At 30.8% G+C, this 13,745-nt stretch overlaps 1 protein-coding gene and 1 long non-coding RNA gene across 2 annotated transcripts; both read left to right on the top strand.

Annotated features, from left to right (window-relative positions):
• The first annotated feature begins 3,350 nt into the window (after positions 1-3,350).
• On the top strand, positions 3,351-3,999 carry LOC149138529 (uncharacterized). Its single transcript, XR_016264103.1, has 2 exons — positions 3,351-3,572; positions 3,651-3,999. It is a non-coding gene; the product is annotated as an uncharacterized LOC149138529 (long non-coding RNA).
• A 2,309-nt stretch (positions 4,000-6,308) lies between these two features.
• Positions 6,309-13,350, top strand: LOC149138528 (putative caffeine synthase 4). The gene is made up of 3 exons (XM_089450381.1): positions 6,309-6,417; positions 12,795-12,991; positions 13,075-13,350. Exons 1-3 carry the CDS (start codon positions 6,309-6,311, stop codon positions 13,348-13,350), a joined length of 582 nt encoding a protein of 193 aa, XP_089306507.1.
• Positions 13,351-13,745: the final 395 nt, after the last annotated feature.

The raw sequence follows: 13,745 nt of genomic DNA, 5'->3' as shown, positions 1-13,745 counted from the left end.
AAACTACATCCGTGAAAAATAAAAAACATTAAAATTAAAAACTTTACCTACGTTCTACCAACTATCGTAAATTTATTATCGTAAATTTCAATTTCATTAATTACATCACTGAGGAAAAACTGGGGTCAAAATGAAACTTTTACTTCACGTCAAGTCCATATGGTGTAGGCTTGTACACAACTTTGGTTTCAATATCAATCGAACGGTTGCAATCAATATCGCACGGCCTCCTCATACCGATCTTTATGCTCCTAAGAAAAAACTGTTTTGAAAAACTGTTGTGGCACGTGTCAATCGATGATTGTTATCGCTGGCCTCCGGAGAATACCATTGCTCGGTGAAAAGCCGTGCAGGAAAACACTGGCAGTGTTCCTGAAATGTACGCGGTCCTTGTTCAACTGTCGTTGCAGTTGAAATTACATTTCAACACGCTACGCCAATGGCTCCCTGCTTTGTGGTTTGTAATTATGGTGTGTGTAAAATTCAATCTTACCAATGTACAATAAAAATGTGAAAAGAGTGTTTAGAAACATATAGATATAATAAAAATGTGAAAATATTGTTTAGAAGTATATAGATATATTTTAAAAGGTAGTATGGTAGCTATTTGTGAAAAAATATTTCAATATATTTTTAAAAAGAAATATAAATATTAAAAATGGTGTCTGCTTATTGATGATAGATATAACATCAATGATGTTTAAGAAAAAATTTATGGTAGAGATTTTTTGATGGTAAATATATTATTATTATTATTTTTTCCAAATTTAAAAATACAAAATTAATTTAAAATTAACATATAAATATTGTAACAACTATCTATAATACTTTGTCATGCACTGGCACTGTAACAATGCAGAGAGGCAGCTACAGAGAGTCGAGCAAAGCCGCAGATGCAGTTTACCAAGGGCCTAATATATAATTCACCAAGGCTGTTGTCATGTGTAGTCATATTTACACCGAAGGTGTTCCCTATTGAATCAGTTCATCGTCTACCTTTTGATTTTCCACCGTTGGATCTATTAAAGTTTTTCACCGTTGGATTGGATTTGTCTAACCATGCTGCCGCACAGTGCGCTCTCGTTAACACTTGTACAAACTGAATCCGGAAAGCAGAACATCCGATGATATATTCTCGCCTGTGGAATAGCGAACGTTATTTTCGTGCCCGTGTTCTAACTTGGAGGATTCAATCCTTTCATGCCCGTCTTCTAACTTAGAGAATTCAATCCATGACGAGAAAGAAAATTCTTCATCATTTTGAATGCCAGAAGCAAGTGAACCCCTGTAAATATTGCCAGCCATATGTGAAGCAACTAACCAATATCCTCTGTATTACCTTAATTGTGCGTGAGTTTCTCTGGCCGTCTCCCAAATTGTGCGTGAGTTTCTCTGGCCGTCTCCCAAAACATGCCCCCGACATTTAAAGTCCGGTCGCGATTCACCAACTGTGGACGGTGTATTGCAGTTCGTTTTCATTTTTGTTTTTACTTCTTAGCTTTTTTACTATTTGACTTCGGATCTGTGACCTCGTTCGAAATGATTGTATTAGCACATCTGATTCAACCGTAGCATAAACACAAAAAAAATTAAACACGTCAGCCTTTTCATCTCTTTTTAATATTTTAAATCATAATAAATTATACTTCAAAATTTAAATTCTCGATCTTTCCTTTAAAATAGTTTTAATTATTACATAACAATACCTTTTTAAAGTTTAAAAAACACTTACTTTCCTAACGTTTACAAAGATGAAAAAACAAACTCCTTAAAGTTTTGCAAATATTATTCGAGAAAGTTTTTGCAATTTCTATTTTAGTGCTGGAAAATTTTTACGAATATTGCCATTATTATTTATTAAAATATTATTTTATTAATATTTGTATAAAATTTTAAAATACAATTTTTTTGGCAAAATTTTGTGAAAAAAAAATAAAAATTATTGACAATTTTACCAATAATTGTTTTCCACCATAAACATCCATACAAAGCTCTATGTTTTATGTTTGCACAACCTTGATAGTTCATTACAATGACAATATAGCATTAATAAATTTTTTGAACCTTCTAAATAGGAAATTTAACATGTGCTATAAGAACAAGATAATCCTAGATGCATCTTTCCATGAACATAATGAAACAATGGGCTCTCTGGAGTTTAACTCTTGTTCCTATTTATGGAAAAAATAAATGATGCACTAATGCTAAGTAAAAAATCATTTTAGATAGAATAAAGGTAAGGAAGTGTGCATAGCATTTATAAAAGGAAACCATTAAATATCCTTTCTCATTTGCAATAAAATTTCAAAAACTTTCACTATTATTTTTATCTAAAGAAAATTGTAAGTATCAATGATAAAAATATTGTAGAATTCATGGCATAGCTCGCATAAATTGTCTCCCATTAATTAGTCATGGAAAACTAAAGACAATTATGAATTGACTCAAATGATGAAAGCCAAATTTTCCACATCTTCCATACCTTTGGTGTATCTTTGCACCTTTAGGGGCAACTACTAGTAAATACTTATTACGATTAAAAAAATTAAAAAACAATCAAAACGAAATCTGTCACGAAATTCAGTTTACAAAATTCGTACTGTTTATATGACTTGGATAATTTCATTTCACCACAGTTCATTACCCTTGACCTTACAAGAGTTGGCACATGGTGTGTAGTTTATTAATCTTTTTCGAACTTGTCAATTTCATTACCATGTTTACTCTGGAAATGGAGAAACGCACGCATCTTCCAGGAGTCCAAGGCTCCAATTGCCTATGTGCTGGTTTATATATCTGTTTTGGTCGTTACGATTGTTTTCTTCTCTCTCCGGTTTTTCTTATAGTCTATGTGGATCTTCTCTCATAGAATCGTCTCTTCTTTTTTGGATGGTTATCATGAACATGTTTTGATCTATGTTATGGTCTTTTGGACCTCTTTTGTATTAGCTCAAATCTTATTTATCTGCTCAGTACATCCACATCTATATGTCCTCATCTGCTATCATCATCAGCATTATCATCAGGATCAATATATGGTCTTTTATGTAACAGCTAATTATATTTTCTTAATATAATATACATGATGATTTTCTCTCTGAAAAAAATCATGATTGATTAAACATACTCCATTGTTATCTAATTAACCCACTCCTTAGGATTGGCGGGACCGAGGTTCTGAAGCTTCTCGTGCACAACAACTGTCTTCCATAGTCTTCGCGATGGGGATTCCATCCACGGTCCTCCGCTGCCGATCATTTTCGGACGGTGGGTATTGGGACCGTAGCTTCCTCAGTAACTTTCTTCAGTCATGCAGGGGTTCATAGTGGTATTGTTCGTCTTCTGCAGTTTTCCTTTGTTCGGGGACTCTACCCAGGTGAGAAACAGGTGCATTTTACTTCATACTCTCCCAATTTTCTCCAGTTGGGAAATGGCTTTGCAGCCTTTACCTTTCACTGCCATGATGAACAGTATGACGGTTGTATTCTTTCTACTATGTAGCCAAAACAGTTTCCTTCTCCTAGCGGTGGAAGCTTGCTCATGGACAAGGACGGCTATGCCTTCATTTACAGGTGAATTAGTTCATGTCAAAGTTTGATTTGTGAGCCTACTCCATGTACTATATTAATGTATTTGTTTGTTTGGAACAGGGGCTACGGCGAGATGTCCCTCCGCAGAATGGGGTTTGCTCCCTACCTGCTTTGGAGAATCCGGTTCGAGACTCTACACCGTTCCTCCATCATACTTACCAGAGACCTTTGAGCCACAACTCCGACTTATCTCCGCGTAATATATACTCCGGCACACCGTTTCTCATCAGTTAACTTAGCGCTTTTAGTTCCTGAATTTTTTTGCTTTGGTTATTTGCCCCTGTACTGGGCCAACTATGTAATTCAAGGTTACACTAGACTTAGAGTTTGTTAACGCCACGGCTTTGATTTGTTGGCTTGGACTGTATCTTTTAATATGATGCCTTTCCTCTTAATCTTAAGGTTAACTGGTCCCAAAGAACCATGGAAGCACATTTTTGTTATTTTTGTTTTCCAGAGCAGAACCGTAAACTGTTATGGTGATAGAATTATCATGTTACTTGTATGTATCTATAATTCCTAGATCTATTGGCATGGATTGATAGTTTTTTCTTTTGGAGGAAAAACCCGTAATGCTAAGGGTTTCAAAATGAGGGTTTATACTTTATGTCTTCAGTCCAGGCCTTCGGGTACAATGCTCATAGGGTTTTCCCAGTTTTGTTTTTTTCAAATGAAATTACTTAATAACACAGGTGCATATGTTATGTTCCTTAAATGTAAATGTATTTGTATATTTCGCAATATCCTCATGCTCTAAATTCCGTTTTCACTTCATTGCTCGCTCACTGTCTCTTAATTTAACTACAATTTCTTTTCCTTATTTACATGTATTTCAAACTTCAAAGCCAATGTTCCGTCTTGTTATCCTTCACAATATATTTTTAATTTCGGTTACAACAGGAAATTAAATGTTTATGTTACAAGACCAGTGAAGTTTCAATAAATATAATTTCGACCATTTCCTCTATTACTCTCATGCATTTCTTGCATGGTGCTTTCTGCAAAGAATTTACACAGTTATTTTGTAGTATATGGACTAGTTCTTTCTGTCATATTTTAATTTTTGTTTTCATATTTTCTTAATTTCCTAATCAATTGTACTGAATATACAAGATTAATTAAATGCAAATAACTCATTAAAATAATAAACATTTACATTTCCCTGTTCGTAAATACTTATTTGTAGTCTGCACCCATCAGTACAGAAGTTCAACTCTGTCCAATCTCGAAGGACAATGCTGATTTCCTCCCAACCACGAGATCAGCTTTCCTGAATCTCGCCCAGTGCTATTCTCTGATGGAGGAAGTCCAGTAACTGTCATCTAATATTCTCTGATGGAGGAAGTCCAGTAACTGTCATCTAATCTCACTGTGACTATCTCGTGATGTAGCCCACTATCTCGTGATGTAGCCCATCTTAGCCCGAACAATTCTTCTAACCCTTTAACATAGATTTTATATTATTCAATCTTTCTTTCGTTTTTTCCTTCCCTTTTACTAAAGTACATCATACTTTATTGGTTTCCTTTTCTTGTGAATAAATCTGTGATGTAGCCCATCTTAGCCTGAACAATTCTTCTAACCCTTTAACATAGATTTTATATTATTCAATCTTTCTTTCTTTTTTCCTTCCCTTTTCCTAAAGTATATCATACTTTATTGGTTTTTTTTCTTTATTTTTTTCTTAAGTACATCATACTTTATTGATTTCTTTTTTTTGAATAAATCTCCAAAGAATAGTTATCGGTAGGTAAATGCCTGCCCTAACTACTTGACATATAATTAGCATTAATTAGCATGAATATGAGTTTATTGATTTGATAATATTATGCTTAATTATTTTTAAATAAAAATTTAAGAAAATAGTAATTTTTTTTACTTTTAATGTTTTTAATTTATATTATTTTAATTAAATATAATTAGTTTTATTTAATTACATATAGATTTATATTAAATAAATTTAATAAATTAACCAATTTATTAATTAAATATCTAATTCTTTCCTAAAGTTGGGTAAAATATTGTTGTTGCTTAGTCAATTATAACTGTTACCTTTGGTCAAATTGGTTGTTTCTTTCTAGCAGTTGGAATACTTGATCTCTCTATTTAATCTATTGCCATCATCTAGTTCTTTATTTTGTCCTAACAATGAACCACACTTGCTGGTACAAAACTCGTTGATGAATGAATTTCGATGTGATTATCCCCAAAGCCATGTCTCAAACACTTGATAATGATCACAGAAGCCTAAATTCTTTAATGTGATATATATATATATATATATATATATATATATATATATATAATTGGCAATGTCCAAATTGATCCAAATTCTTTGATGAATGAATTTCGATGTGATTATCCCCAAAGCCATGTCTCAAACACTTGATAATGATCACAAAAGATTAAATTCTTTAATGTAATATATATATATATATATATATATAATTGGCCATGTCCAAATTGATCCAAATTCTTTAATGTGATATATATACATATAATTGTCAATGTCCAAATTGATCCAAATTTTTGAGTAATTATTTAATTCAAACATTAACGTCTCTATTATTCAAACATAATCAAATATTAAATTGTCACTGTAGTCTTTCTAAGTCTAATAATAGTATTAGGTTGTTTGACTGCTGTAATTAATATTTATAATTACCTGGGACATTACAACCGCTGATCCAGTTAGGGCACAAGATTCGCACTATAAAAATGCAGAGACAAGACTCGCACTTTGAAAATGCAGAGAGCCCAACGAAGCAGCAGATCCAGTTCACAAAGGGCCGCACATATAATTCACCAAGACTTCCTATCCAATTAGGTAAATAACTCGCACTATAAAAGTGCAGATAGTGGAACGAAGCGGCAGATCCAGTTCACCAAGAGCCACATATATAATTCACCACCAGTGTCGATCCAATTAGCCCAAAAAAGTCGCACTATAAGAAACTGTATGAAGTTATCTATTCACAAGGAAATCTCTACGTGCAACTCTTTACGTGCATATTTCTTCTCAGACACGATCGATATTATATCTGTTATCGATGGGCAGACATTAGTAATATTAGCGCAAAAGCTTGATCTGATTCTTCAACTTGTCCTGATGATGAACCAGAGTGGTTGGTTTGAAACAGAAACAAATGAAATATCATATGATTTTATTCATTTTAAATAAAATTATATAATTTTTTATTCTAATTTAATTTATTGGATATGATTCATTTTATTTTCATGTGGTTAAACTAAATTTTGTAATAAACAATAATACACTGAGTGGTTTTTATTTTTAAAATAATTAAATAATAATTAATTGAATTTACATTAATTTTTTAAACTATCTAACGATTTTTCATATATATTAAATAAAAATTTATGATTTAATTTAATTTTCACTTAATTATTAATAAATTTATCATGTTGTATTTGTTTATTTATAAAATTATTTAATTTTACTAATAAAATTTTAAAGTCGTTAAATAACAACATTTATTAATTTTGAATCTGTTAATTAATAATATTTAGTATAAAACAAATAGTTAAATTACATTTTAATTAATAAATGGTTATTAAGACGTCATTTTGTTATTATTTGTTCTTGGGAAGGAAAGACTCTAATAATCAATTTGTTTGTTGATCACTATTAATTTAGTATTGACTAATGCAATATATAATGTTTAACTTCTAAAAATACATATTTGTTTTTCAATATTATTTAAAAATTAATTGTCAAACATTTAATTGAATCATAAGTAGGTGGTCTCAGACCTGGAATTTCAAATTTCTTATGCTCGTCAAATGAAAATTTTAATGACGTTTTCAAATTTTTCATGCCTTTCTTTTTACGTTCTACCTAAATTTGTGAGTGTCGACTTTCCCTTATCTAAAAACTCTTTTTAAACTACTCCTACTTCTCAATTTTCTTTAATCTCCCTCTTAGAGTGCTTTGTTTCTTCTTAATTTAACATTTGTGTTTCCCCGTAGCATACAAGCATACTTTTAAGATTTTATAAAGCTTTTTAGCTAGATGAGATAGAGTTATCTTTTTTAAATATTAAAAAATTTAACTATTATCCCTTTTTATAATTTATTTAAATCTAATAATCTACTACATATGAATTTATTAAACATATAATTACATGTTTAACTATTTCTTTATAGCTTATTTTCACGAAATACTTTGTTTACAGATGGGCACACACATCTTTATTTACTCACTGCATATTTTATGTACTGAATTCTTACCAAGATCTCTTTATTTATACCAAGATAACTTTAATCCCTATAAGTTCACTTTCAACCATCTATGAACTATTGAATAATAAATCTAGAGATCTCTTTATTTATACCAAGATAACTTTAATCCCTATAAGTTCATTTTCAACCATCTATGATTTATTGAATAATAAATCTAGTGATCATAGCTAAATATTTTTTAAAATATTTGTATATTCTTTCAACTAATTTGATATCCATTATACATATTTATAATAAATTATTCCTAAAACCATGAAGCCGAAAAATCTCTAAACGAAATCAACTTATCATCTACATCTGAACATTGTTAACTAATCATTTTCATAATATTCTAAATATGAGCCTATAGTGTTCTCAACATAAAAAAATTGAATTCACATTACTTTCCACAACATAAACCAAATATATAGCCCAACCGATTACACAAAGCAATTCTTCCTATTGAGCATTACGCTAGACAATACCATTACTTATTCTATTAATGTACTTAGTACCGGTTGCATCCTATAAATACAACTATATTAGAAGTTGTTGACAACCTAAATAGATACACTATATAAAAATGAGCTTGTAACATCTTCCATAATTATTTTTATAGTAAAATATATTTCATTGAATAACTATATAATTATTTTATTTTAAAGGAAAATTCACTGCTGTAAAATTAAGATTGATTTCAAAGCCTTTAGTAAAAAACTGACAAAACAAAATTAGTGAAAATAAAGGAGGGCACTCAAAAAAAATAGTCAAAATAAGGTTGATTTCAAAGCCTTTAGTAAAAAACTCAAAAAACAAAATTAATCAAAATAAAGAATGGTCAAAATAAAGAAGGGCACTCAAAAAAAAATAGTCAAAATCACGACTCTCAGTTTTCAACATGGTATGTAAGCTTCACTATGGAATAAATCAAAAGCTATTTTTTTAATATAGGATCTCAGATAAATTCATTTTGACGAGGGTGTCGATAATTTCACAGAAAACAAATACAATAGGAAGAAAGAATAAAAAGAACAACTGAATGAGATTGAAACGGATTGAAGAAGGAAACTTACTTGGAACTTGCAAACTGTTAAATCTTGCCGATTTTGATGTAAATGATGACAGTAGTTTCGCTAGAAAGCTCCATTATTTTTTGAGTGATCTATCCTTGCGTTTCAAGAAGATAACATGGTAGTGAATACATGGTAGTACGGAGCATAAAACTCAAGTATAATTTTAGTGTTTTGCAATCACCTACTAGCATATAGTTGGATGGCTGAATTCACATTCTTGACGTAGACTGGTTGGTCGGTTCCTTGAATGTAACACCTAATTTACAATCTAGTTGTTCTTAGTTTCCTAGGGCGAGTTGTTCTTAGTTTCCTAGGGTGAGATCTCGTTTCATAAAGTTCAAATCTACAAAAGGACTATAGCCAAATAATCTTTTAAAGGCCTCAATCTATGAAGCCATGTGAGCCAGGATCACTGTAAGCATTTTCCTTATGAACCTAGGTTGTTTTTAACTTCCTTATGAACCTAGGTTGTTTTTAACTTAGGACTGGTACTATAATTTTTTTTATTTTTAACTCTGACGGGTATTATAAATTTTAACGGAAAATATCCCAAATTAAACGTCAAAATGACCGTTATTGATTGATTAGGCACATCAAATTTGATAGGTAAAAATTTACAACAACTGTCAAATACGTCTTAAAATAGGAAGTACGTCCTATGGCACGTCAAACTCCAGGCCTGGGTGGTCTTATTGTAGCCATTGCATAAAATAATACATGTGGATAGTTGTCTTTCATATATTTTGTCATAATTTATGGATATAGTTGCAATATCTATGCATCATTTTTAGATATTTGTGTAGTGATTTTTTATTCTTAAACTTGGAAGGAAAAAAATAACATATTTACCATCAATTACTTCCAAACATAATTTAAGCAATTTTTAGCATAAAAAATGGATAAAAACAAGTGTTCTACTTATTGTTAAGTGGAAATCTATGGCAGTTATCCACATAGCGTTGTATTTTGCAAAGACTACAATAATAATGATTACAGCATAAGACCTAAACCAATCATATTATAGATAAATACTTTTTAAATATTAATAAGAAAATAATAGAATTCTATCCATAATGTTAAACTATGGAAAAACTACATTTTTTTTTTTTGTAATACCAGGTTTAAAAGAAAAAAAAAAACTAATGCATAATATGATGAGTGTGATAGGTATAATAATCTCTCTTCTTTAAGCCACACTTATTTTTAAATTGATGTCTTTGAATGTAACTAATTCTTAATTGAAGTCTAGGTTTTGACAATTTCTTCAACGAAGTGTGTGGATATGGGTTTATTAAAGTATAACAATTATCTTAATATGAATTAAGAAAGTTGTTTTAGCAATGTTAACTAATTACTTTTTAATTTTTTTTAATCATAAATATAAAGTAGATTTAAAATGAATTAGTAACATTTTTTATTTTACTCTTTAAGATTAACACAACCACATTAATAAATATGGCCTATATATACCAATAGGCATACATTAAACACATGCAAAACCACATTAGTAAATGAAATTGATATGCAATATATAATGTCAATGTTATAAAATCTAATATTAAACCAAATATTATAAACCCTAATATTAAACTCTATTACTAAACCCAATAGAGGAACCTAAAAATCACATGGCATGTGGCTATGAGTAAACATTTAGGAGTTTATGACCCTTCCTCCTCTTTGTAAACGAGGTCACAACATACAGGGTTTAAACCTTAGATCTTTTAAGACTCAAATTACTTTGATCAACAATTGAACTACAAACCCAACATTAAACTCTCATGTTAAACCCAATATTATAAATCGCAATATCATAAACCCAATATTAAAAATACTAACATTAAACCCAATATTGCAAATCCTAGTATTAAAAACAATATTATAGACTCAATATTAAACCCAATATTATAAATGTTAATATTATAAACCTTAATATTAATCACAACATTATAAACTCACTATTAAACTCAATATTACAAACCCTAGTATTAAACGTAATATTATAAACCTTAATATTAAAAAATCAAATATTATATTCATAATATTGGACCTAATATGATAAATCCAATATTATAAGCTCAATATTAAACTCTAATATTGGATTAAATATTATAAACCCTAATATTATAAACTATAATATTAAACGCAATATTATCCTTGATATTAAATCTTAATTTTGTAATGTTGCAATGTGAGATTGAATAAATTGCAATATTATGTAATATTACAACAATAATTGTCACATTGTTATGATAACCTTCATAAAATTGTCTCTTTTGTGACTTTTATATTAGACCCATGACTAAAAAGCCAAGTAGGACATGTAATATATTACGACAACGTAAATATTTATTTTGAATAATAGAAATAAAATTGTTTTGTATTATTATTCTTGGCAATATATTAAAGGCTATCATGTGAAGAGATTAGAATCCCAACTACCAGGAAAATAGTTGGAATTAGTTATGCCCAAGAAGGGGTCAAAACAACAAAGGAAAATTTCTTCATTTTTTTCATACGGTAGGAACTATTGGCTGAGAAGAAAACTAAGAAAAATATACATAATTGGAGATAAATGTCATGGGTGAAACTTCATTTTAGAAAAGGACCATGGGAGATAAAGATAGTAAAAATAAATGAAAAGGTTGGTGGGAGAAAATGACTAAACTTGAACCCAAAATTAACAGGATGGTGTTAGGGTTAAGTAGGAGAAACTGAAGAAGAAATTCAGAGTAGTTTTCCTAGTAGGTAGTAGTAAATCCCCCCTCTGAGAAACATAGTTTAGGGTTCGCAGGAACGAGACAACCTTCAATCTATTTTCAAGAATCCTTGGATAAATATATAAGTATCTCGGAAAATATATGTTAATATATTATTTTTGTAGTTTCGAATTATGAATGAAATAAGTAGGATTTTATTTATTTGTATTCTTCTAAGTGTATTAAGAACAATGAATGAATAAACCCTACTAATGTTATGTGAATAAATTGTATATGTATATATGTATAAGTATGTTTTTTCTAGTGCAGGAAAGCTGACAATTAAAGAATAGAGGATTTAACTTAAGGGTTTCTACGATGATAACAAGTATTGCTCTGCTGTGGGAAATATGGAAAGAGACCCTACCTAGGTACCAACTCTGGTATCTATGATATAGGTGGATATGAAAACAGAACTTGCGATAATTAACCCATGTAAATATTTACATACGCAACAAGAGAAACAAAAATGGGAAACAATCTATCTTAGGCAGTGATATTCATTTATATCAAAAACGAATTCTTCGCAAATTGTGGGAGAAAGAGTTATGTACATATATACAACAGTACATAATCTTGTTAAAAAGAAATATAAGATGTTTCCACGTTAGCAAGTCACATGCCAAAGATGAGGAAATGAGAACTCGTTAATTACCCACGAAATGTGCAGTCCTGGGAAACTTATTCAGAGGGTCGTAAAGAAGAACTTAGATGAAATCCCATGATAGGATTCCACCAGGGATTTTGTCCTACCTGTTGTTATATATATATATATATATATATAATTGTTCACTAAAGCGTACTTTTAATTTTAAAAGTAGAAAAGAGTATTCATGTGCACATGTATAGGACATGAAAAGAACAATACTAAAACAAGGAAGCCACTAGCATAGCGGTAGTCCCTGTCAGGGTTGAGAAACTTGCCACAATCCGTATAGGTGCACAACTCTGTCAACCACTCGTGCACAATGAAATACATCCCAACACAGTTCGAACGGACCCGCGTGGATGAATTACACTTCCATATTTGTTTGACCAATTCCAAGTGTGCGATCCATGGTGAAAGATAAACCTGACAAGACGACTGCGGTGAGCGGTGGCACATTTTATGTCTATTGTGTTATCCTATGCAGTTGCAGAGGCTTATCTCGAGCAATTCAAATCCGACCTCAATGATTTTCTGAGAGCTAGAGCCCAAGAAATGAATGAAGGTGGAGTTATGTTTCTGATTCTTCCGTGTCAAATTTCGTTTGATTCGAGGGAACAAGGGAGCCTACTCAGTTTCTATGGGCAGCTGTTGGCAGCTGCTTTCAAAGATAAATGGGATATGGCTCGTTTCTTGTTTGTTGTTTCCCTAGCCTTCTTATAACTAAATTTTGAATTAGTCTCACAAATATGATTGATGCTTGGCAGGGCTTACTGCACGAGGAAAAATTGCACTCATTCAATTTGCCTTTCTTCTCTCCAACTATCGAAGAATTCAAGACTATAGTGAAAACCACAGGATCGTTCACTTTACAGAGATGCGAAGTCTTGAGAGGAGAAGCTGCTGGCACGATCGAGTACAAGAGCGAAGACCGCGGTTTATTAGGAAGACAGCTCTCAATGCAGTATAGAAATGGATTGGAGACTATGACTGAAGCCCTTATCAGAGCAAAAATGACAGACAAATTGTTTCAGAGAGTCTAGAAAAGAGGAGCTAAAAAGAGTCACGAATGGATTAGACAAATGGAAAGCTTAACACAGTTACTTACGGTGCTTATTCGAAATAAGAAAACGTCACAATAAAATGATTAATGCATACTCACTTTACAGTGATACCATGAAATTTCGCTTTGACGCTGAAACTTCATGATTGTATATACAATTGTAACACTTTTTTCACTTTTCATAGTTTGATCATGACCATTTTGAGCACAATTATTGCAAGTATTAAAGTTTTTGGAAGCAATGATTTTTCTTATCTCGTCCCCACAATTAAGATATCTTAGTTTAAATGGTAAATTATAAAAGTATTTTAATTAAACAATAAAAAATAACTATAGTACAATTTGGAGATGACTAATAAAAGAAATAGTATGAAG

Source organism: Pinus tabuliformis, chromosome X (assembly GCF_031772625.1).
Source record: "Pinus tabuliformis cultivar Carrire ecotype Pingquan chromosome X, CPIR1, whole genome shotgun sequence".
Classification (NCBI taxonomy): domain Eukaryota; kingdom Viridiplantae; phylum Streptophyta; class Pinopsida; order Pinales; family Pinaceae; genus Pinus; species Pinus tabuliformis.
This window is presented reverse-complemented; position numbering and strand designations above follow the sequence as displayed.